Source organism: Euprymna scolopes, chromosome 9 (assembly GCF_053919585.1).
Source record: "Euprymna scolopes isolate OS-2025 chromosome 9, ASM5391958v1, whole genome shotgun sequence".
Lineage (NCBI taxonomy): Eukaryota > Metazoa > Mollusca > Cephalopoda > Sepiida > Sepiolidae > Euprymna > Euprymna scolopes.
The window spans coordinates 83,967,452-83,992,292 of NC_136490.1; the positions used below are offsets into that span (position 1 = coordinate 83,967,452).

General features: G+C 40.3%; 1 protein-coding gene across 2 annotated transcripts in view; it reads left to right on the forward strand.

Moving 5' to 3' along the window:
* The window catches only part of LOC145284737 (protein furry-like), an 881,988-nt gene that overhangs the window by 634,676 nt on the left and 222,471 nt on the right, over positions 1-24,841 (forward strand). For both annotated transcript variants that reach the window (XM_080133679.1, XM_080133680.1), the window contains exons 47-48: positions 7,326-7,466; positions 10,355-10,526. In XM_080133679.1, coding sequence (XP_079989805.1) covers positions 7,326-7,466; positions 10,355-10,526 — 313 coding nt within the window. The remainder of the gene's footprint in view (positions 1-7,325; positions 7,467-10,354; positions 10,527-24,841) is intronic.

Below are 24,841 nucleotides of genomic sequence, written 5' to 3' on the forward strand. Positions count from 1 at the left end.
CAAATAAAATGGATACAGTTTAACGTCTTTGTCCAGGACTTTTTTTTTTTTGATATATAGAAATCTATATACTCTAAGCATTACCCCTAGGGTTTTCCACTGATATTCATGCAAAAAAGTAAGAGCCTTCTCATAAGTGGAACTTCGCTGGTCTGTATTTTTAATATATAGAAATCTATATGCATACAGGGCAGTGAAAGAAAAAAAAAATTATTCAGGCGAATTCACCAACAAGTTTTGAGAAAAAACGTTGTAGCTTTATCCTTGTCGCCGGTTTCGTGAATACATCAGTGATATTTTGTTCTGATGATATGTAATTCAAAATAATGGATTCCTTTTTTATCTCGTTTTTTATGAAATGGTATTTTATATCTATATGCTTAGATATTTGGTTGAGTATCGTGTTCTGTGCTAAGACTATACTGGCTTGATTATCACAATTAATTACTACGGGGCTTGTAATCAATTCTGGCTCTAAAATAGTCTTCAGGATATTTTTAAGGTAGAGTGCTTCCTGGGTTGTGTGTGTGATCGCGATAAGTTCTGCTTCACACGTAGAGAGAGATACAATCTGTTGCTTTTTAGATTTCCACGAAATAATAAGCCCATTTTCTGAGAGTCTGAAACAATATCCAGATACACTCTTGCGATCTTCGTCGTTTGCCCAGTCTGAATCCGAAAAACCTTCTAATTGTAGGGGATTTCTTGATTTTCTAAATACTAACTTTTGTTCTTTAGTTCCTTTTAAATAACGTAGGACTTGTTTAGCTCTGTTTAAATCCTTCATTGTCGGTCGTGATAATTTTTGTGACAGTTTTGTTACTGTATAGCATATGTCGGGCCTGGTTGCAGTCATTAAATATATAAGACTACCTATAATTTCGTGATATTGTGTGGCATTTATTATTTCAGATTCTGTGTGTATATTTTTATTAATATCATTTTCGACCGGTGTAGAGCGTTTCTTGCACTCTCCCATTCCAAATTTTAATAGTATTTTGTCGATGTATCTCGATTGAGTCATCGTAACAAGTCCTTTGCTTTGAGTAAATTCTATCCCCAGAAACCAGGATATTTTGCCAAGATCGGTCATTTTGAATCTTTTACTTAATTTGTTTTTAACATCAGTTAACATTATGTCACAATTTGATGCGATTAAAATATCATCGACCCACAAAACCAAAATCAGTAGTTTATCGTCTTTGTGTTGGGTATATAAACAGGGGTCTACAGCGCATTGTCTAAATTGTTGTTTAATAATATAATCATGGAATACTGTGTTCCAACACTGAGCACTCTGCTTTAGACCATATAATGACTTGTTAAGTCGCCACACGCTATTTTTATTTTTCATTATAAATCCCTCTGAAGGGGTAATATAAATTTCACAGTCTATTGGGGCATTCAAATAAGCATCTTTTTCGTCCATTTGATGGATGTTTAGGTCATATTGTGATGCGACTTGCAGTAAAATTCTGATTGTCATTAGGTTTGTGGTCGGTGAAAACGTAGAAAAGTATTCTTTACCGTAAATCTGAGAGCACCCCTTAGCAACAAATCTTGCTTTGTACTGTTCTACGCCTGATGCTGTACTCTTTTTTGTAAAGACCCATCTGTTTATCTCTTTGGAGAGGCACTACCGTATAGGTATCATTTTCGGTTAAGGCATCTATTTCTTTTTTCATGGCAATTTTCCATTCATCACAATGTTCTGAATTAATTGCTTCGCTGAAGCTTTTGGGCACATTTTCCATTGAATAGCAATAGTCGATTTGATAATCCTTTATATTGTCGACCACAAAAAAATCGGGTCGTCTTCTATTTCTTTTGGGATATCTTTAGACTTTATCATCATCATCATCATCATCATCATGGACACTCTCGTCTCCGTCATTTTTATTGTTTTCGTTTGTTCTAATTATTTGAGGTAATATAATTTCATCCTCTTCATATGACGGGTTTTCGTCTAAAATTAAACGTGTCTGTGAATTTTACACACCGGATTCTTTTTATTTTACTTTTTTCGGGAAAAAATATTAAATTGGCTGGACTGTTTTTATCGTATCCAAGAAATATACCTCTGTCGGCTTTAATATTCAATTTACTCTTTTTCTCTATATATGTGAAGCAAGTTGAACCAAATATATGCATTCTGCTTAAATTTGTTTTTTTTTACCGCAGAAAGATTCATATGGAGTTTTAGATAGTGTTTTGTTAAAGCACCTGTTGCATACATAGGCTGCCACCATAAGTGCATACATCCAGAGGTTTTTAGGGAGTTTTGATTCAATGAGTAGGCATCTGACCATTTCAAAAAGTGTCCGCCACGCACGTTCAGCAGTCCCGCTTTGGTGTGGCGATCTAGGAGCTGATGTTTCATGCCTGATATGATGGTTAATTAGTAAAAGTTCAAAGTCTTTATTGGTGAATTCCGTACCGTTGTCAGAGCGAATACACTTGATTTCACCGTAGGTGGCCATGTCGGCTAGATATTTCTTAGTTGCTAGCAGGGTATCCGATTTGTTCTTTAAAAAGTAAACCATTATTAAACCTGAATGGTCATCTACGAAATTCAACACATATCTATAATGTTCTCTGGCCATCTGTTCTACGGGACCGTTCAAGTCACAATGCACCATTGATAGGATTTTTTGGGGGGCCTTTTTGTCTGGTATCTTGTTTTGATAGTTTATCATTTTCCCTTGCGTACAGACGTCACATTTGAAGGTTTTTGATGTTTGTATTCGCATTCCATCAACTACAGTCGGCAACTTTTTGATATCAGGAATATTGCAGTGTCCAAGAATTTTATGCCATGTCTGTAGATCATGGCAGGTGGTTTTTGATGGGACTACGCTATTTAAATAATATAGTCTTCCATTTTCTTTAATGCCGAATACAGTTCCATTCGGTTATACCAGTTTTGATTTATTGGGGCTAAAGTTTATATTTGCACCTTGTTTTGTGGCAGCTTGTACAGAAAATATATTTTGTTTAAATTTTGGGATTAGAAGAGCGTTTTCTAGAATACAGAAACGCAGTTCACCTTTATTGTTCTTTAGCGAGATTTTCGCATTGCCTCTTTTCAAAACGATATCATTGACTCGACTCCCGTCAGCTAGTTCTACAAAATGATTTTGTGGCTTAAAGTTGGGATCAAAATTGATAAAATCAGACTCCTTTGTAATCACATGTGCCGTGGGCCCACAATTGACAAGAAAATTATTATTGTTTGTTGAAGCATCAAATGTACACGAAAATAAAAATGTATGTTCGCTAACAGAGCTCTCTACATTTTTAATGTAGTCGCCATTTTGAGTCCTGTATCTACATTGGAAACTCTTGTGATTAGGTCGTCCACAATTATAGCAAATAATTTTTGTACTTTTCTTAGGAAAAAACCTGCTTTTGGCAAAGTTGCGTTTTTTATTCCTGGCATGGGTATAATTCGATTTTGGTGTTTTTATGTGTGTATTTTTAAATTTCATGATATTTGTGGATTCGTTTTTTTTCTGTGATCATTTTTTCAGTTTCTTCGTAACTTCTGAGTGCTACCTTGAATTGGCTAAAAGTCGTGGGTTTTTCTTTCTGGGTTATCACGGTGGTAAATGGCTTGAAATCACTCGGTAATCCCTTAAAGACCATGGAAATTAACAGATTGTCACTTATAACTTCACCAGACATTTTTAAAGAATTTGCAGTTGTCTCGGCTCTTATAATATAATCAGTAATAGTTTCGGCTTCCATTCGTTTTAGAGAGGACATTTCAGTGTATAAAGAAATAATTTTGGGTTTTCCTTTCGATAAATAATGCTCTCTCAATATGTTTAATGCTTTGCAGCCATCGTCCAGGGCTTCTCTCATTACCAGTGATAGACTTCGGTCATCTAAACACTGTATTAATTCCGCAAAGACAGTTGCATTCTTTTCAATGAAGTCGGGGTCGTTTCTGTTTTCAGGTTGTGTTTGTAGTACTTTGTGTAGCTTTTGGATTCGTAGATATCCCAGAAATTTAACTTGCCACAATTCGAATTTTGATTCGGATCCATCGAAATAAAGACGCATGCTGGGCCCATAACCTCTAGAAGTGTAAGCCATTTTGAGTTTCAGAACAGTTTCAGATGGTTCGCTGTTACACACAAGTCCTGGGAGGTGACTTGTTTGTAGTAGACAGTTCCACAGAACAAAATATTCTTACCGTGTCAAAACTCGGGAAAAGAACATGTGAAATTGCTCCAGAAAAGGTTTAATATTTATGAAGCAATTCTGGTTTCTGATTGGTTGGTAGCAGATCGTGAATTAATTTGATTCGTCAGTTCTTAGCAGCATCGTTTATAAATAGAATCGTCCGACTGTGTGGGATCATACCCCATTATAGAACCAAAATATTGCAACACACTATAAAGAAATAGATCTTCAAATAATCTTCAAAGAGAACAACACCAGAAAAATCTTATCTTACATTAAAGAAATAGGACTCTTCCAAAAAATATAACCCGCAAAAACCTTATATTCTGCAAAAGCATCCTGCAAGACAGAGAACAAAAATGATAAAATCCACTATAAAACAACCAAACCAAAAGCTACAAACTAACGATTGAAAATACAAAGAGCTTCAAGAATAAAAGTCTCCTATAAAATAACTGGATACAACACCAAATACTATCCCCAAAATGACTAGATTCAGCATTGAATGGCCCAGAAGGGGTTGATAGAAAAAAACCCAGCATTAAATGACCCACAAAGGTTGATATGCTGATTAAATAACCCATCCATCCATACATCCATCCATCCAAAGTCTAGCAGTTCTAGCGAAGAAACTATTAGAGTAGAAGGCTTTCTTACATCTAGGGATATCTACTGTGTAGGGGTGGGACTTTGCTGCTTGTCGGGTTTGTCAGGGGTATTTACATTCAGATGTAAGTAATTTTCTAGCACAGTAGAGAGAGCCCATTTTCTTGGCAGCAGCCTTGGTAATGCTCTCAATGATTGGAGTTCATTTGTACATTTTCAATGAAAATAACAATAGAGCAGAGACATGCTCGCAACGACTCTTCTGTGGGAAAGAGGTTGCAGGGGGGAGAAAAGGGCATCATCTACTAGGTTTTGAAGCTGGTTTTGAACTCTATCAAGACAGGATAGGGTGCACTGAGCAGCTCCTGCCCATATGTGACAACAGTATTCCATTTTAGGACATACCTGACTCTTACACAGATAGAGGATTGCATTGGTAGTGAGATACCTACTGGAGCAGTACAATGATCTAATCATTTTTCCATCCATTTTGGTAACATGTATTCCATTTCAAATCAGGAGTGAGGGTCAGTCCCAGAAGCATGTCAAGACATAGAGCTTCCTCAAGATAAAAGTATGAAAGTCATTCATTTCAATTAGAGCCTGATCAGAGTCAGAGCGATTATAATGAAAGGAAAGGAATTTGGTTTTAGGTGCATTAAAATTAACCAGTCATCTTTTTCCCCATTGCACCACATGCTCAAGATCAGAAGAGAGAAAATCAGAAAGATCTTGGCCATTGCTGGCCTTTGAAGTGTTGCCATAGAATGTAATGTTGTCTTCATAAATATCTATAAATAATCTAAGAATATAATTTTGGAGAATCATTGATGAAGATCAGGGAGAGAGTTGAGCCCAGGATGGAATATTGAGGGATGCCAGTGTTAATACTATGAGTTTCTAATGAAGGTTTCCAGGGTGTTGTGAAGCATTTCTTTTCATTGCAATATAAATAGTAAAATCAGCAACTGATTTTTAAACTTAATTTAAGCTAGATATTTAAAAACAATAGATTTATAAACAACATTTAATATCTATAGTATAATATTATTATTCATAATAGAATCTAAATATGATAATTCTAAAATATTTATTGAAAAGTGACCTAAAAACATAAACGATTTTGTAAAGAAACATTGCGGTGAATGAAAGATAGATATTAATGGAATTATATTTAAGTGGAAATTGGAAAACTCTTAGCACAAATTGTGTATTTAGTATCTTATTAAATTCATATATTGTCTTTTTTACATAAATATTCTACATATGTAGATTGGAAATATATAAAAAATATTAATATTGTTCTAATATTTTAGATTTGTGTACATAAATTATTGAATGATCATTACATTATTTTTCCATTGTGTTATATAATTTAATGAATTTTTATATTGATTTTTGTACATGAAACCATATCTTCTTAGTTGTAATATTTTCTAACTTATCTTTAGGAAAATGTTTTTGAAGTTTACATGTTGAAACCTAAAAGGAAGAAATATTATTTGCAAATAAATAGATTCATGAATAAAAACTTGAAAAATGTTTAAAATAATTGAAAATTATAGATGTTGAAATTTATCCATAACATAAAGTTGAATACTTATAAGTAATTAAAAGAAAATTTGATTTTTTTACATCATGAAACAATTATTGTGGTCCTTTTCAGTACTGGTCACTTACAATAGTGTAGTTTTTGGTCCCTTGACAAAAGGAGGGTGGACCTGTAAATTCACCCTTGTCCGTCTGTTTGGCCGTTCATCAATTCGTCTGTCCGCACTTTTCTTGGAATTTAAAAAAAAATTTTCACAAACATTAAACATATGAGTAAAAAAGTAAGAGAACAGATTTTCTGAGAAAACTCCAGTTGCCCCCACTAGGGGGTACCTTTCAGGTTAAAATGGCTAAAATTGACACTTTTGTGCTTTTTTAAAAAAATTGATACCTTGGATTTTTATAAAACTTTCTGAAAAGTTGTAACTAACTGATTTCTATATAATTTTGTTTGTCTATACTTCGCGATAACTCTTGGGTGTGCCCTAGGGGCTCTTTTAGGGCTAATAAAAACATTCCATTTTTAGGACTATTTTACCATATGTGTCCAAAAATTTCTGTGTATGTCTATTTAGCAGTTTTGCATGGTGCTGAACTGAAATTTAAATATGTTAAGGCCTGGGGAATTTTGAGGCTAAATGGAGGTGGGGTGGTGGGTGGTGGAATGATGAACTTAGTCATTTCTTTTTTTGCATGGGGCAGAACTCAAATTTACATATGTTAAGACCTAAAACTGCATCATTTGTTCATTTTCACCAGGATTTGACATTCCCTGCAGACTTTGGGGGCTAAATAGGGAGGAGCAAATGCTGAACTTTTTTATTATGCCTCATTCACTGTGCATTCACGGGGGACCATGCATGCTTCACTTGTTTTAATTTAATAATGTGTACGTGTAATTAATATCTTCAATTAAATCAGATTGCTTATAGTAATTTTAAAATGGCAACCTATTTTTGCTTCTGTTTTTGTTTTTGTAGGTTTTGGAGAAAGGACCAACAAAATACCAGCCAGCTGTCTTACAAATCTTGCACTGCATCATTCATTATGTGGACTTTCAAAGTACATCAAGAACCAAAATAAACGAGCAGCTTTTCTCTCCTGTCACCAAACTGACTTATGTAAGTTTATTCTGACTTGATTGAAATGATTGTTATAATCTTCTTTTTGTTTCATTTATTTCCTAAAGAAGGAAACCCTGTTTCCCATTTGCATGAAGAAAATCAACATGCAATTCACATAATATTAAAGACAATTACATATATTATATTAATGGTGAGCTGATAAGTAGGGTGTTTGCATGACACACACACACCTGGTGTGGATATATATATATATATATATATATATATATATATATATATATATATATATATATATATATATATATATACATTATATAAATCACACAGAGAGAAAAAGAGTTATATCTCTCTAAAAGAAAACTATAACTTACAGAGAAAAAAAGAGAGATAGTTTGTAAAAAGTATCAGCTTTTTTTCAGCAATATGTGCTGGAAAAGGTTATGTATTTTTTTTTTTTTTATTTACAAGGTAGTAACCACTTATCAAGGTTCAAACGCCACTTGAGGCCATCACCTACTAGGTTTCAAAGCTGGTTTTGAACTCTATCAAAGCAGGATAGGATGCACCAAGCAGCTCCTGCTCAGATGTGGAGACAATACTCCATCCTAGGACAAATTTGTCTCTTATATAGATAAGGGATTGCATTGGCAGTGAGATACCAACCATTTTTCCAATGAACTTAGTAACAGTTTTCATGTATGTGTTCCATTTCAGATCAGGAATGATGGTCTGTCCCAGAAACTTATCAAGACATGGATCTTCCTCATTACGAAAGCCATTCATTTAAATTGGGACCAGATGGTGGTCAGAACAATTATGATGAAAAGAGAGACGCTTGATTTTAGATGCATTAAAATTAACCAGCCACCTTTTTCCCCATTGCATCACATGCTCAAGATCAGAAGAGAGAGAATCAGAAAGATCTTGGTCATTGTTAGCCTTTGAAGTGTTGCTATAGATTGTGGTATCATCTGCATAAATGTCTATCAATGATCTAAAAATGTGATTCTGAGGATCGTTGATGAAGATCAAGAAGAGAGTTGAGCTCATGGTGGAACATTGATGGTTAGGGTTAATACTATGAGCTGATTTCTTCCCATCGATGGCTACTCTATCGAAAAGAAAGAATTTAATACTTGAGAGGAGAATTCCAGCTATTCCCATCCTGGAAATCTTGTAAAGTAGACCTATATGCCATAACCTATCAAAAGCCTTGGATATTTCTAGAGTTATTGCATTAGAAACAAAGCCCTTGTTGAGAGATTCACTCATTCAATCATGTGTGCTATTACAGTTAGCACATCAGCTGTAGACCAAGCAGAATGAAAACCATATTGCATGTCACTGTGTAGATTATTTCTGCTGAGGTGGTTGATCACTTCTTTATTTATCACACTTTCTAGCAGCTTACTCATGAAGCACAGGAGACTGATTGGTTTGTACTGATTTCCAGAATTTTTAAATATGGGGCAGACTGATGAAGGTTTTCTAGGGTGTTGGGAAGCATTTCTCCTTAAGGCAATGTTTGAATAACTTTGTAAGTATGGGAGCTAGTTTTTGTTGAAATTTTTGAACCACTATGATTGAATGCCGTCAGGGTCGCTTTACTGGAATGGAGATCTTTGATAAGCTTAGCAACATCAAACACAGATATTTGTGTGTCACATAGCATATTTTCAGACACAGAAGGAAATATGGTAGGTAGGTGGCCATGGTCGAAATGGGTAGAATTTGATGCATAATTCATGGCAAAGAGTTTTGCTTTTTCAGATGCTGATGAAATTATTTAAGATCTATTCATGGTGGTTGGGATAGAGTTTGTTTACGACCATGTTTGTTATTTGCCAAAACTGGTGAGAACTAAGCCAATGCACAACTGCTTTAATGCACATTAAAGCATACCAATCTCTCACATTCTTTATTACTCCTTTATAGTGGTTGCTATCAGTCCTAAATGTGGCTTTAGTTTCATAACATCTATTTTGTTGAAAGCAATAGAAATAGTGGTTTCTGTGCAGTGGTTAGCTATTAGGCTTTTGCTGGAATTTCTTGGAGGGTATGCTGACAACCATTCTGTTAGGTCAGATACAATAGAGGGCACATTTTTTTTCAAACTGTAACTCAGAGATATATCTGATATAAATGTTCGGAAGTTATCCCAAACAGCCATAGAGTCGCAATATACAGTAAGATGGAGAGGATTTATTAAATTTTGTTGTAATCTTTATCTTTATTTTTGTTGTTATCTTTACTGAAACAACTAAAATCTGAATGGAAACAATTTTTAATTAGAATAGCCTCATGTTCAATTCTAATTTTCTATCTTAAGTTGCTTAACTTTTTTGTTTTACTCGTCATCAAAAATGTAATTTATTTAATTTAGTTCAAGACTTTCAAACATCATACACAAATAAATGTTAAAATCTTTTCAAACATCATACACAAATAAATGTTAAAATCTTTTCAAACATCATATACAAATAAATGTTAAAATCTTTTCAAACATCATATACAAATAAATGTTAAAATCTTTTCAAACATCATACACAAATAAATGTTAAAATCTTTTCAAACATCATACGCAAATAAATGTTAAAATCTTTTCAAACATCATACACAAATAAATGTTAAAATCTTTTCAAACATCATACACAAATAAATGTTAAAATCTTTTCAAACATCATACACAAATAAATGTTAAAATCTTTTCAAACATCATACACAAATAAATGTTAAAATCTTTTCAAACATCATACACAAATAAATGTTAAAATCCTTAAGCTTATTTAATTAAGAAACAGGATTAAGTTGAATCCTTCAAATTTGAATGTGTTTATTATTAAAAGTTTACATTAAGAATTTAAAAGATTTGATTTTGGGTTATTTTTCATTCCACTTCACAGTTTAATTCTTTTATGTTTCAGGGAACCCACTGGAAAGAAGCCTTAAAGATTCTTAAATTGGCCGTAACGCGATCCTCTACTTTAGCCGCTGTCCCTCCGAATCAAGTTACTAATTTTACTTCAGACATGAATTCTCTTGCTGCTCATACAGCTTTTGCTGAAAGTGGATTTTTTATTAAGAAAGAATTGCCTGGTGAGTCTTTGCGATATTATCATTTTCTTTCTGTCAAACTCAGAAATCTACATGGAATTTCATTTATTTAATCCATGGGAATAGCATGCTCTCGTTCCATCAGCCATGATCGGGTAAAAGTCTTAAGTATTAATTGTATACTTAATATCATCAACACCGAGGATTGACTCTTCAACCTCTAGAAGATTGTCACTTACAACTGAATTTTACTTTATGCGTGTGGATAATTCTAGTATGAAATTTTTCAATATGAATTTTTAGATATACAATTTTACTATTTACCACTAATTAATGGTTCTTGTGGGGAAAATGGCTTACCTAACAAACGTCCTCATGTCTCTCTGTCCTGTGAGTCGCGCGCATCAAGAAAGAAAGAAAGAGTCCATCATGGCGGCCGTGATGTTTTGTAGTGTTGATCGACCACAAGCTATTTTTTTGCAATGGACAAGTTTGATCTGAAATTGATACAAGAGTTCGACGGCTCCTCCGCTGGTAGTTGAGCGGTGGGAAAAAGCTGAGCTTGTCTGCCGGCTTTGCAAAATAAAGGATCCCACGCTTGTCATTGCATTGAGGCTGACCAAGGGGGCATACTCCATTTATCAACAGCTCGGGGATGAACCAACTCTGGAGGAGATTAAGAAGGCACTATACACGGCCTTTGCTACGGACTCTTTTATTGCCTGGAGGTAGTTCACCGAACGGCGGCTTGAGTTGGATGAGACGACGGATTTAAAGAGATTAGCTGCGCCATTTGGTGGAGTGACTGAACGCATATTAAGTTGTGCGTTTCTTACAGGACTCCCGGATGACACCAACCGACTGCTACGAGCATCATCAAGGCTCAGCGAGATTGGGCTTCAAGAATGGTTGGCTAGAGCCCGCAATATTTTAAAAGAAAAAGATGTGAAGCCGGTGCTAGCAGCTGCGGAAGCATCTACTCCGTTAGAAGATGACGTAAGATGTTATAAATGTGGCGGGCCAAACCACTTTTCTAGGGACTGCCGAAGCCGAAGCAGTGTAAAGGACACGTCTGCTCAGGAAACGCCAAGACACGTGCATTGCTACTGGTGCAACAAGCTAGGTCACGTAGCAAGGAGTTGTCCGGGAAACAGACAAGGGGAGTAAATTATAGCGCCAGTATTCTCCCAAGATCATTGACAAATAGGCCGCTACCCACAGTGAGAGTGTGTGTGAACAGGTGTGAACGCTTTGCGCTCGTAAACACAGGGTGCACACAGACTCTCTTGCACAAGGCATGCTGTGACGCATAGGACAAGAGAATTCCAGGACTGACAGTCGGCGGGGGCACGCGAGCCTCTTGTGGAGTTAGTGTCATTCGTACACGTGTCGGTGATGGGCCTACAATAACCATACAAGCCCTGGTTGTGAGCGGGGACCATCTTGGTTATAACTTTCTGTTAGGAATGGACTTTATCAAAGAATTGGGTGGTGTCCGTATTGATGATGAGGGTAGAGCACATTTCTCTAACGCCTGCCTTGCTCTGGGTTCATCCATGAAACTGGAACAGCCTGACTTTCATGCAGAATTCGACCAGCGTACAAGGTCTTGGGCAGTTTCCTGGAAATGGTGAGACGGGCAGCCACCTGGGAAGTTGTACAATAGGGTTCCGGAATATAAAATTCCCCCTGGAGCTCATGGAGAATACGATAAGGAACTACAGACTTGGATAAAAAATGGATGGCTAGTTCCCTATCCAGAGAAGGAATTGGACCCCCCAAAGTGTCTGATCCTGAAGGCCTTTGATATGTCGAGAGCAATTGCCCTAGAAATGAAGCCATTGTCGAGAGATTCACTAATCCTATGAGATATAACCGTTAGCACATCTGCTGTAGATCTAGCAGAGCGGAAACCATATTGCGTGTCGCTAAGAAGGTTATTTCTGCTGAGGTGGTTGACTACTTCTCTATTTATTGTGGATTCCAGCAATTTACTCATGATACACAGGAGACTTATTGGTCTGTACTGAGAGGGGGATGACTTATCACCTGAATTCTTAAATACAGGACATACTGCAATGAGGTTTTCCAGGGTGTTAGAAAGCACTTCTCCTTAAGGCAACGCTTAAATAGTTTGGAAAGTATGGGGGCAAGTTCTGGTTGTAATTTTTTTAACACTATAATTGGAATACCGTCGGGACCAGTTGCTTTACTGGAGTCAAGGTTCTTGATTAGCTTGGCGACCTCACGCACAGATATTTGTATGTTGCATAGCGTGTTGTCTGTTATAGGAGGGAATATGGGGAGTTGATGGCCTTCGTCACACAGGGTAGAATTTGCCGCAAAGTTTTTGGCAAATAGTTTGGCCTTGTCGGATGCTGTCAAGATGACCTCTGGTCCATTGATAATGGTTGGGATAGAGCGCATGTTTCTGTTCAAGATCCTATTTGCTATTTGCCAGAACTGGTGGGAAACAAGCCACTGCTCAGCTACTTTGGACTCAACGGATTGCGCATATAGTCCTCTTGCATTTTTTATTACTCTTTTACAATGGTTACAGGCAGTTCTGAAAGTGTTACATAAGGGAGGGAGAAGAAGAGGATTTGACTTGGACACTTTACTTGAGGGATACTGGTACCCTGGTGATGACGTGTCCATTTTACTAATGAAGAGAAGAAGTTTACGACGATGAGAGAGAGAGATATTACGAGTGTTAAGAGACGAGAGAATGGGACCCAAGATCCCTTAAACCGTTTGTCTAGTGGTTAGGACGCTTGTTGTGTATTTATGTGTTTCAATTAAAGAAGTTCATACCTGGTTCCGTTGCTCTGGGAGAGTCTTCATCTGGGTGGAGCTCTCTTGCTGTTTTCGCCGGAATACACAAGATGAAGACAGATGTTGGGTTTTCAACCTTTTATTCTCCCAGGCATGATCTGCAGATGCCGCCATCGATGGTCTCCACTGTGGGTACCTACCACGTCCCACGTCTGGGGCGCGCATCTCCCCCCTTACTTAGGAGAGAACCATTTTAGACTTCTGCCCGGCTCGGCATTTTCTGAGAGACTCAACGTTTCACCAACCTTGCCACGTAGCATCACATGACATCCAGTTAGATGAAACGTCACTTCCTGCAACGTGGATTAACTACAAAAATATCTCTCTGACCTCCTCCCACCCTCTCCCTCTCTCTCTCTCGATCTACTATCTAATAGAGTCACAGAGAGAGAAAATAGAAAGAGTATGAAAGAGCCAGAGAGAGAGAGAAGAGAGATGCTCTTTAACAAAAGCAGCTTTAGTTTCAGTGCATCTATTACGTTGGTAGCTATGGAAAAAGTGATTTCTGTGTGCGATGGCAGCAGCACATTCAGGGGAGAACCATGGCTGGATGTTAGGTTTTTGTTGGAATTTTTTGGATGGTATGAATTGGCCTATGCCTACAAGTAACCATTCGGTCAGATCTGATACTATAGAGGACACATCCTTTTTAAACATGGAATGGAGAGGGAGATCAGATATGAATGTACGGAAGCTATCCCAGTCCGCCATAGAGTATCGGTATACAGTACGGTGGAGAGGTACATCTGTAGATTTATTATATTTCATTTTTATCTTAACTGATACGACGCAGTGGTCGGAGGATCCCAGAGGAGATAGAACGGAACATGAGCATAGCTCAGGGGAAGTGGATAGAAAAGGGTCTAGGAGGCTTGTGAACTGACCGGTACTATCAGGAACACAGGTGGGCTCGCGAACAATCTGAGTGAGGTCATAGGCAATGGCAAAATCATGACAGAACCTCCCCTCATCATCAGTCTTATTTGAGTGGGTCAGCCATTCCACATTATGGACATTGAAGTCACCGCAAATGTGAATGTTAGCCGAGGGATGAGCAGACAGGATGTGGTCAATTTTTTCTGATATACTCTTAAAGACAGTAACTCCGCTGTTGTGGGGGCGATAGAGGGCAAATATAAATGCGGTGGTGTAAGCAAGTGCAACCCGGAAGCACATATAAGGTAGATTAGGGTCTTCTCTGGAGATATCCCTACCACATGGGAAGCCATCTTTAATGTAGGCACATATTCCATGCCCGTGGCGATCTTGGGGGTCTGATTGAGATGTTATCCTTTAATTATGAACTCATCTAGGGAGGTGGTCGGCCCTATTCCAGTTTCACTTAGAAAGAATATGTCAGGTTTCGTCTTCTCCTGTAATTGGGTTTCAACCTCTGGAAGGTTAGAACGTAGACCCCTGATGTTGGAGAAGGAGATATGGTAGTAGGGGTCTACGTAGGAGGATGGGGTTCTAGGTTTATTCGTGTTTTCTTTTTTGAGATATTTCATGTTGAAGATTTTGGGGTTTGTGGAACAGGTCAGTATACTTGGTTAGAGCAGAACAGAGAGGGAAAGTAAGAGAGGAAAGACAGGAAAATTTTTTTTTTTTTTTTTGTAGCACATGATAAGGTAAAGCTGTAACAATTACCCACTAGTATGGCATCGAGAGGCCCCACCAGATACTACTGCATGGTCCAGAATCCATTCACCAAATGGCAATACAGCAGCCCCAGTACTTTGCACCTGCTGATAGGACAGCCTTCTTAGTGGTTATTCCAAGGTTCGGGTCCCTGACTATCAGGCGGTTAACGTCAGCCCAGATGAAAACGTTTACCTCCAGCACCCTTACTTGTGACATGGCTGCAAGGATAGACATAGAGACAGAAAATTTCCGACATCTCCGACTACTGTTCACAAAGTCTACCAACCTGGGAAGGAGCTTTTTCTTCATCCTTTGTCAGAAACATCACTCATTAGAAATGAGGATTGAGGGACAAAAAAGGAGAAGTGAGAGTTACTGGAGCTGCCGATAACACATCCACTGCATTATCTACTCTCCATTAAAAAAAAACAAAAAAAAAACGGTAAAAGGGACTTATTTATATCTACTTTGCCCATTCCCAGTTTAGAATAGAATTTGACGATAGTCTCTCCTCCCATATTAATCCGTGGAAGTTTTTTTTTGTTTTGTTTTTTGCGCTTTTGGTTCCTTGTGATAGAACCTTCGAGATTAAACTTATAATTACATTTCAGTAATGCAACTTCTGAGCTTATGTTTTCTATCCTTTGCCATGCCTCTTGATGTAGCTGCATGTTGGTCTAAGTGAGCTGGCAACGGGGTAATTCCCGATCAGCTGCATATGGAATAAATCTCTTTGTTGAGCTCATTTTTCATTTTCGGGATCTTATTCCCCCTTTGAAATTCCAGGCCACCTGACTCGCTTTGTTTCAGCTTTAGCTGCAACTCTGCTCCCCAGTCCAATTCTTCCAGTTCCTTAGCAATCAACCCAAAACTTCTTGAAGTGAACCACCACCTCCTTTGCAGTCACCAGAGTTGCATTTACGAGAATGTCATCAATGTACGAGCTCACGGTGCCGTCTCCTCTCCCAATTCTTTCTAGAAGCTCCCTCAGAATAGTCAACATGATCTTGGGTGTTTTTTTTTTTTTTTACAAAGGCATCACCACATTATCAAGGCACAGAGGCCACTCAAGGATAAGGGTTAAAGAGTGTACAGTAGAAGTTGGTCAATATAGTAATCATTAGTAATGAAAATTTGGTAAATTTAATAACTTATATGGAACGGCTCATCAAGAACTTATTTACTTTAGACTTGAACAAAACCATATTGTAGTCAGCCGGAAAGCAGGAAAACGGAAGACAATTCCACAGGCGTGCAGTTCTAAGAAAGAAGCTTTGTTCATGGAATCTACGTTTAGGTTTAGGGACAGATAAAGAGTGGGGGAAATTATTGATAGTGTTTACAGCTAGACGAGTGTTTCTTGTGAAAGTTTGGCGAGGGGGGACCATAGATTGAAGCTCAGTTGAACACTTTCCATGAAAATAACGATACATCAGAGACAAACTCGCAACATCTCTTCTGTGAGATAGAGGTTGCAAGGAGGAGAAAAGGACATCTCCTACGAGGCTACGAAGTCTATTTTGAACTCTATCAAGGCAGGCCAAGTCCTTTCTAGCAGCTCCTGCCCAGATGTGGCAACAGTATTCTATCCTTGGACGTACCTGGCTCTTATATAGATAGAGAATAGCATCAGCAGTGAGATATCTACTGGATCGATAGAAAGATCCCACCATTTTTCCAGCGGCCTTGGCAACAGATTTGATATACGTGTTCCATTTAAGATCAGGAGTAATGGTCAAGCCCAGAAGCTTGTCAAAACTTGAGGCCTCCTGAAGACGAGAGCCATTCATTTCAATTGATGACAAATGTGGATTAGAATGTTGATGATGTAAAGAGAGAAGCTTGGTTTTAGATGCATTAAAAGTAACCAGCCACTCCTTTCCCCATTGTACTACGTGCTCAAGATCAGAGGAGAGAGAATCGGAGAGAACTTGGTCGTTTACTGTCTTAGATGTGGTACCATAAATGGTAGTGTCGTCAGCATAAATGTCTACAAATGATGTAAGGATATGATTTGGAAGATCATTAATGTAGATCAGGAAAAGAGTTGGGCCCAGGATGGATCCCTGAGGGACACCGGCATTAATACTGTGAGCTTCTGATTTTTGCCCCTCAACTACTACTCTTATGAACCTATCAGAAAGAAATGATTTAATAATTGAGAAGACTTTTCCAGCTATACCATAGCTAGCGATCTTATGAAGTAAACCTTTATGCCATACCCTATCAAAGGCTTTAGATATGTCAAGAGCAATTGCCCTAGAAAGATTGCCACCGTCGAGAGATTTGCTAATCCTATGCGATATAACTGTAAGGACATCTGCTGTAGATCTAGCAGAACGGAAACCATATTGAGTGTCACTAAGAAGGTTATTTTTGTTGAGATGTTTGATTACTTCTGTATTTAATACAGATTCTAGCAACTTACTCATGACGCACAGGAGACTTATTGGCCTGTACTGAGAGGGGGATGAGTGATCACCTGAATTCTTAAATACAGGGCATACTGATGAGATTTTCCAGGGAGATGGGAAACTATTCTCCTTAAGACAACGTTTAAACAGTTTTGTAAGTATGGGCGCTAGTTCAGGTTGAAGTTTTTTGAGTACTATAATTGGAATACCATCAGGGCCAGTTGCTTTACTGGAATCAAGGTTTTTGATTAGCTTGGCAACATCACGTACAGATATACGTATATCACGTAGCGTGTTTTCTGATACAAGAGGAAATATTGGGGGTTGGCGGTCTTGGTCGCAAAGGGTAGAATTAGCTGCAAAGTTCTTGACAAAGAGTTTGGCTTTGTCTGATGCTGACGAGATTACCTCAGGTCCATTGATAATAGTTGGGATGGAGCACACGCTTCTGTTCAGGATTCTGTTTGCTATTTGCCAAAACTGGTGGGAACCAAGCCGCTGCTCAGCTACTTTGGACTTAACAGATTGAGCATATAACTCTCTTGCGTTCCTTATTACTTTCTTACAATGGTTGCTGGCAGTCCTGAAAACGGCTTTAGTTTCCATACATCTATTACGTTTGAAGCAGTGGAAAAAGTGATTTCTGTGCGCAATGGCAGCAGCACATTCTGGAGAGAACCATGGCTGGCTGTTAGGTTTTTGCTGAAACTTTTTAGAGGGTATGAAATGGTCAATACCTACAATTAACCATTCAGTTAGGTCTAATACTATAGAGGACACATCCTTTTTAAACATGGAATGCAGAGGTAGATCAGATATAAATGTACGGAAGCTATCCCAGTCAGCCTTAGTGTATCGATATACTGTACGATGAAGAGGTACGTCTGGGGACTTATTACATTTCATTTTTATCTTAATTGATACAACAGAGTGGTCGGAAGATCCAAGAGGCGACAGAACAGAAACTGAACATAGTTCAGGGCAAGTTGTGAGAAAAAGGTCTAGTAGGCTCGCATACTGGCCGTCATTATCGGGCACACGGGTAGGTTCCTGAACAATCTGAGTGAGGTCATAGGCAATGGAGAAATCATGACAGAACCTCCCCTCATCATCGGTCTTGTTTGAGTGGGTCAACCATTCGACGTTGTGAACATTGAAGTCTCCACATACGTGAATGTTAGCTGAAGGATAAGTAGAAAGGACTTGGTCAATTTTCTCAGATATGCTTTGAAAGATAGTAACTCCGCTGTTGTGGGGGCGATAGAGAGTAAATATAAATGCAGTAGTGTGAGCTAAAGCAACCCGGAAGCACATATAGGGTAAGTTAGGATCTTCCCTGGAGATGTCCCTCCCACATGGAAAGCTATCTTTTATATAGGCACATATTCCATGCCCATGGCGATCTTGGGGGTCAGATTTAGAAGTTAAGTTAGAGTATCCTGTAATTGCAAACTCATCAAGGGAAATAGCCTGTCCAATGCCAGTTTCACTTAAAAATAAAAGGTCTGGTTTAGTCTCCTGTAATTGGGTTTCAACCTCTGGAAGGTTAGAACGTAGACCCCTGATGTTGGAGAAGGAGACATGGTAGTAGGGGTCTACGTTGGAAGTTGGAGAACCGGGTTTAATCGTGTATTTTTTCTTGAAACTTGTCATGATGAAATTTTGGAATTTGTGGACTAGGTCGACAGATTTACTTAGAGCAGGACAGAGAGGGGAAACTAAGAGAGAAAAAGAAACGAAGAATTTTTTTTTTTTGTACCACATGATAAGGTAAAGCCGTAACAATTACCCACTAGTATGGCATCGAGAGGCCCCACCAGAAGCTACTGCATGGTCCAGATTCCATTCACCAAATGGCAATACAGCAGCCCCAGTACTTTGCACCTGCTGATAGGACAGCCTCCTTAGTGGTTAATCCAAGGTTCGGGTCCCTGACTATCAGGCGGATAACGTCAGCCCAGACAAAACGTTTACCTCCAGCACCCTTACTAGTGACATGGCTACAAGGATAGACATAGAAACAGAAAATTTCCACCAACTCTGCCAACTGTTCGCGCAAAAATACCCTACCCTTTTAAGGCAGTAGGTTTTGCCTTTATATCTGACCAACTGGTACTTCCAGAGTTTCTTGGCAACGTGGAGTTGCAAGTTGGCAGATTTTAGATCGACCAAGGTAGACGCACCGTTCATTTGCCTCCATTCTCTAATGGTCTCACTGCATACATCTACAACATTACCTCAATCAATCCATATTATATTGTGGTGTTGTCGACTCTTTCTTCATCATAGAAGCTGGCATTACAACAAAACGAGGGTGACACCCCCAAACATTACGGTTTTCGTGGAGACTTTTAAAAAGACACAGAAGGGGGGAAAAAATGTTTGCAACTACGGATTTTTGTTGGTTGCAAAATGGCCATTAAGATGCTCGATTTGACGTCATCCATCCATGGCAACTGTATGGCCTTCTCGATCTATCTATCCACTTCTCGTTCAAAATCCTTTCTTGCTTTTCCTTTGAATGAATTATTGTAACATGCCATGTTTGTTAGCATCAGTGGTTTATTCTTCCATGCCACTCCACCGTCCACTAATTCCTATTAAATTCCACTTGAAAATCTGGATCATCACTCCATCTCTTTTCTCCGGCCTCTTTGATCCCTTCATTGACCCGCTCTATCACTGTACACCAAGCCAGTCTGAACCTTACACCATCGCTTCTAACTGTGATTCCTCCAAGACAGCATATTACGTCCATTCTTAGAATCAGTTGGTCGCCAGACACCAGATGGTCAGCAGCAACCGTATCGATCCTCATCCAGTGATCCTCAATTTCAGTCGTGATGGTCCTCCTCCCTCGACACTCCACTCATGACCTATCGACTGCCACTACATTGGTCTTCCATTTTCCATCCTCTGACCAGGCTTGTGTGCACGATAGTAGTGGTACAGCTAGTCTCGATCAGGGCCACGACTTCTTGCCCTTCCACCATGATCTCCCACTGGACATCTGCCGCAAGTGTACCATTATTCCCAAGTCGGGGTAACAGCTGGCGCTTCAGTTCCCCGGACTCATGCAGTTCACTCCAGTTACACCTGTAGCACACTGTCCTTTCCTTTTGTCTTTGTGCAGGTGAGGGCCTCCACATTTAAAACATGCACCTTATGGTCTCAGCTGGCTTCTGCTCACATCCTTCTGTGCTATTGCTGCCATTCCTATGAACCCAGAGAGTTGAGTGCTCACTAATATTTTTGCAGTTGGAAGCAGCTTGCTCACTTCCAGGGTCTTGACACCTGGGACCTGCTGCAACCTCTTAGAAATCTCGACTGGGAACCCGACGACGAATGCCATCTTGACCACATGACTTGCTGCCTCCTAATTTCTGCTAGCTCCACCTGCCTTTAAAACTCATTAGTGTACACATCAACGGATTGCTCCATCCACCTCATCTCTTTTAGTCTGTTGAATGCCTCAAATGGCCCCTCGACAAATGCCTGGATAAATCTGACTTTTATTGCATCAGCGTTATCCTGTTCCTGCTCATTCAGCTCCAGGAACAACAGTATCACTTTTGGTGCTTCACCACTAGGTTCACTTTCTTTTGCTGAGCCATCACAATGCCTTCACCACTGAATGGCTTTATCATATTAGTCAGGTTGTTGGCTGTAGCCGAAATAGCTTGTTCTAGTTTCAGCTCCAGAAAAAATCATAGCAACTGGCCAACAAATGCATGGATAAAAATCCAACAATGTGATTAGCACTGACAATCGTCAAAGATATGTATGGATTCCCTCCCATACTTCTCGACTTGAGCTGCTTTTATACAGCCTATAATTCCCCTCATTTGCATGTGTGCTGCGTAATTTCGCAAGACTTTACGAAACCACAGTTCATAAAACTACAGCCGCCATCTTTGATCTCTCTCTTTCTCGCCTGACTCCACCTAATGTCACATGCAGTAAGATTTCTGTTTTCCTTTCTCTTAACTTAACACATTTTATGGATTAAATAAAGGGTTCTATTTGAAATTATGTTCGCCTAGACATCGTGAGAATAACACTGATAATGAGTACAGTATCTAAAAATTCAGAAACATAGGTTTAACTACTTTACCAGAGGAAATAATTTATTTAATTGTGACCAAATATTGGATAGAAATTCTAAATATGAAAGGCAGTTTTTGTGTTCGTTCCAACTCTACTTTCAACCGAGTCGTTTGTCTGTTTTGGTCACCACACTCTTTTCTTCTACCTCTTCTTTTACACACGTTCGTTCGCTTTAGTGACTAAAAATCGTCTGCCCTCCCGCTTTCCTTTCCTCGTTATGTATGGAACCAGGGTACGAGATTCCACGAGACTTTTTTTCACATAAAAGCCTGCGGGCGCCATCTTGATTCTTAATTTGTGCTCTGCAGCACAAACGTGCAGCCGCTTTAACGGTAAGCCACTTCTTTCTCCACACTCCCCCTGATTTCATGATTACAGACACGGCAGGCGGGTGGCGATCGCCGCTGTCGGGTGCTTCTGCGAAAGGGGACAGTGCTGCTCTCGTCTTCACGTGTGCTCTCATCCACCACCTGATGGTCGGGGAAGGCTTCATCTCCGTGGAGGCTACTGATATCAGAGTCACTGCTTGATAGGGATGGTGCAAACCAAAGCGATGGCCCACTCGTCTCAGAGTCAGAGTCACTCTCATCGTCCACTGGAGGTGGTACATGTGTCACCGGCCGTAGGTCCCTAACGTGACGGGGTACGCCATCCACCTGGACACACTGCTGACTCACCACATCGGTCACTGTGCCCCGTTTATACTTGTCAGTACATCGGTTTCCTGGTGGCTTCACCCAGACAGCATCCCCTTTGGCATATCGATTCCATTCTATCTCAGTGGCCACAGTTGTATCGGGGTGGATTCCTTTTTCTCGGACACGGTACTGATAGATTGCGTTTGCAGGCGCTGTTCCTGGAGAGACGCCATCCTTCGGCATGAGATTATACCAGTACACAGCTTCTGTGATGGTGCACTGCTTCCTGGCTGCAATTGTTTTGATGCTGCGATGGCTTCTCTCAGCTATACCATTGCCAGAAGGCACATAAACGCATCTAAGCCGCAACCGTACACCCCATTCTTGTAAGAACTGCCTCATCTGATGGCTGCAAAAGGCTGGGTCATTGTCCGTCAGCACTTCATCGGGCGCACCTCTTTCACAGAACACGGATGACAGCTGGAGAATAAATTCTGCAAGAGTCCTGGCGCCCGAGGAGTCTCCAGACCGCAAAACGTGTAGGCCCACAATCGATGAGGGTAAGGAAGTGGTTGCCACCATAGTGTGTGCCCACTCTCTGCCACTTACCACTCACTCCCAACTCCCCTTTCTTCCATCGTGCTAGAGCTTGGTCGATGGATTGGCAGGCCTCGCAACTTTCCACCACTCTCCGGATATCTTTTTTTTCTACTCCTGGATCAATCATCTTGACAAAGTACAGTGTCCGCTTGATGCCAGGATGTCCACACTGTCGATGAATGTCCATGATGCGCGCTGCATCCACATTACACACAACTGCTGCACAGATGTTTTGCAGATTATCAGAATCTCTCCGAGCACCAGCCAGAAGCCATCATTGAGGGATTCTTGTCAGAGCATCTGCTCTGTTGAGCGCAGACCTGATCAACACTACATCCACGGTCAGGTCGTACTCTGTGATGGTGGCAAGCCGTCTTTGAATTAACATCTCACTCGATGCTAGTGTCGTCAGCCGTGCTCTTCCACTTAATGCATCAGTTATCCACCGATGAGTGCATGCTGAGTCAGTCATGATATGTAGAACCTTGGCGTGCCATTGAAGCACCAAGTTAATGCCCTTCAATGTGGCATCAAGTTCGGCCAGGTTTATGTGCCTCTAATCATTCTCTGGCTGATGCCAACAGGCATCTTCAATAATGGAATCATTAACTGCAAGGGCAACTCCAAGGGCCAGTGAACTAGCATCCACCCAGACCGTGAACTCATTCCCGCTGACGCACCACTTTCCCTGAATGGGGTCATCACTGGTCACCCTGGATACAGTCTCTGTCAGCATGCTCCTTAGGGTGACATCGTGTACTGCATTGTCCCATCCCGACGACACGACTGTTGCACGTCTTTTTATGGCCGCCACAGCAACCCTGAGCCAACCGCACACAGGGAAATGGCCTACCATCTTTCCACAAAGCGAAAACACTGTTCGTCGAGTGATGTTTGATGGGACCTTGGGAACGTGACTTCCTCTTCTCCAGCAAAGTCCCTCCTTGCTATTGGGCACGTGCAGGCCGAGAACTTTTGCTCCATCGCACAGACGCTCTGCTTCCTTACATGTCAGTCCAAAGCTCTCAAAGTGCCTTCTAACCGATTGTGCTGACATGAGGCTCTCATTGACGAATATATCATCGATGTATAAGGATGTTGTCTGTTGCACTGCCTCATCTTACTGCCGGATAGCATGCATGATTGCTGTCATAATGCCTGGTGCCACATATAGACCGAACCCTAGCCTGGTTAGTCAATATCGGGTTCCTCCAATTTCCACAGTCTGAAATGGCCACAATTTCCTCTCAATGCGTATTTGCAGATAGGCCCTGCGTAGGTCCAGCATTGCCACGTTCGATCCCTGCTGTCGCCACTCCCTTAATTTGAGTGCATACACATCAGCCCTTGCTGTATATGGGTCGACATGCTTATTGAGCTCACAGTAGTCCAGGATGGGGCGGACCTTTTGTTTGGTCTCTTGTATGATGGCCATCAAGGGAATCAGCCCTCGCGGGGGGCCAAGCTCATCCTCTTGGTATGGAAGAAGCCAGCCATTGTCGATCCACGTCTGCAGTTCTTCTTCATACTGTTCCATTAGCCACATGGGTGGGGAATATTCCGATAACTGGTTCTGCAAGGATAATGGTGGCTGATCGTTTGACCACTTCCAAGACGCCGCCCATGCATTGGTGTTTCTATCATACTCTGCACGAAAGTCAGGCTCGTCAAGAGTTATGGCAGCACAAACGTGTTCCTCACATCGGGAGAACTGTACATTGCCGGTTCTGTCCACAGTAATTCCACCCAGTTGTGTAATCAAGTCCATACCCAGGAGTAGGTCGTACCCGAGAAGCTCTCCCTCCACAACCAGGGCTCGCACGGCTACTGAAGGCCCATCGTTGATGCTTGCACAGATAATGCTCATCCCACAAGAGGCTAGTGAACCTCCGCCTACAGTTAGTACCGGAATTCTCTCTGCTTTCCAAGTGGCACAGTATATCTTGCTCACGAGAGTCTGGGTGCACCCAGTGTCCACAAGCGCGAGGCGCTCGCTTCCATTAATGTGTATGCTTACAGTGGGTAGCGCCCTGCTCAATGATGATCTGAGGAGAAGACTGGTGCTGTAGCTTCTTCCCCTTACCCGTTTCCCGGACAGGTGCGGGCCAGGTGTCTGCGTTTT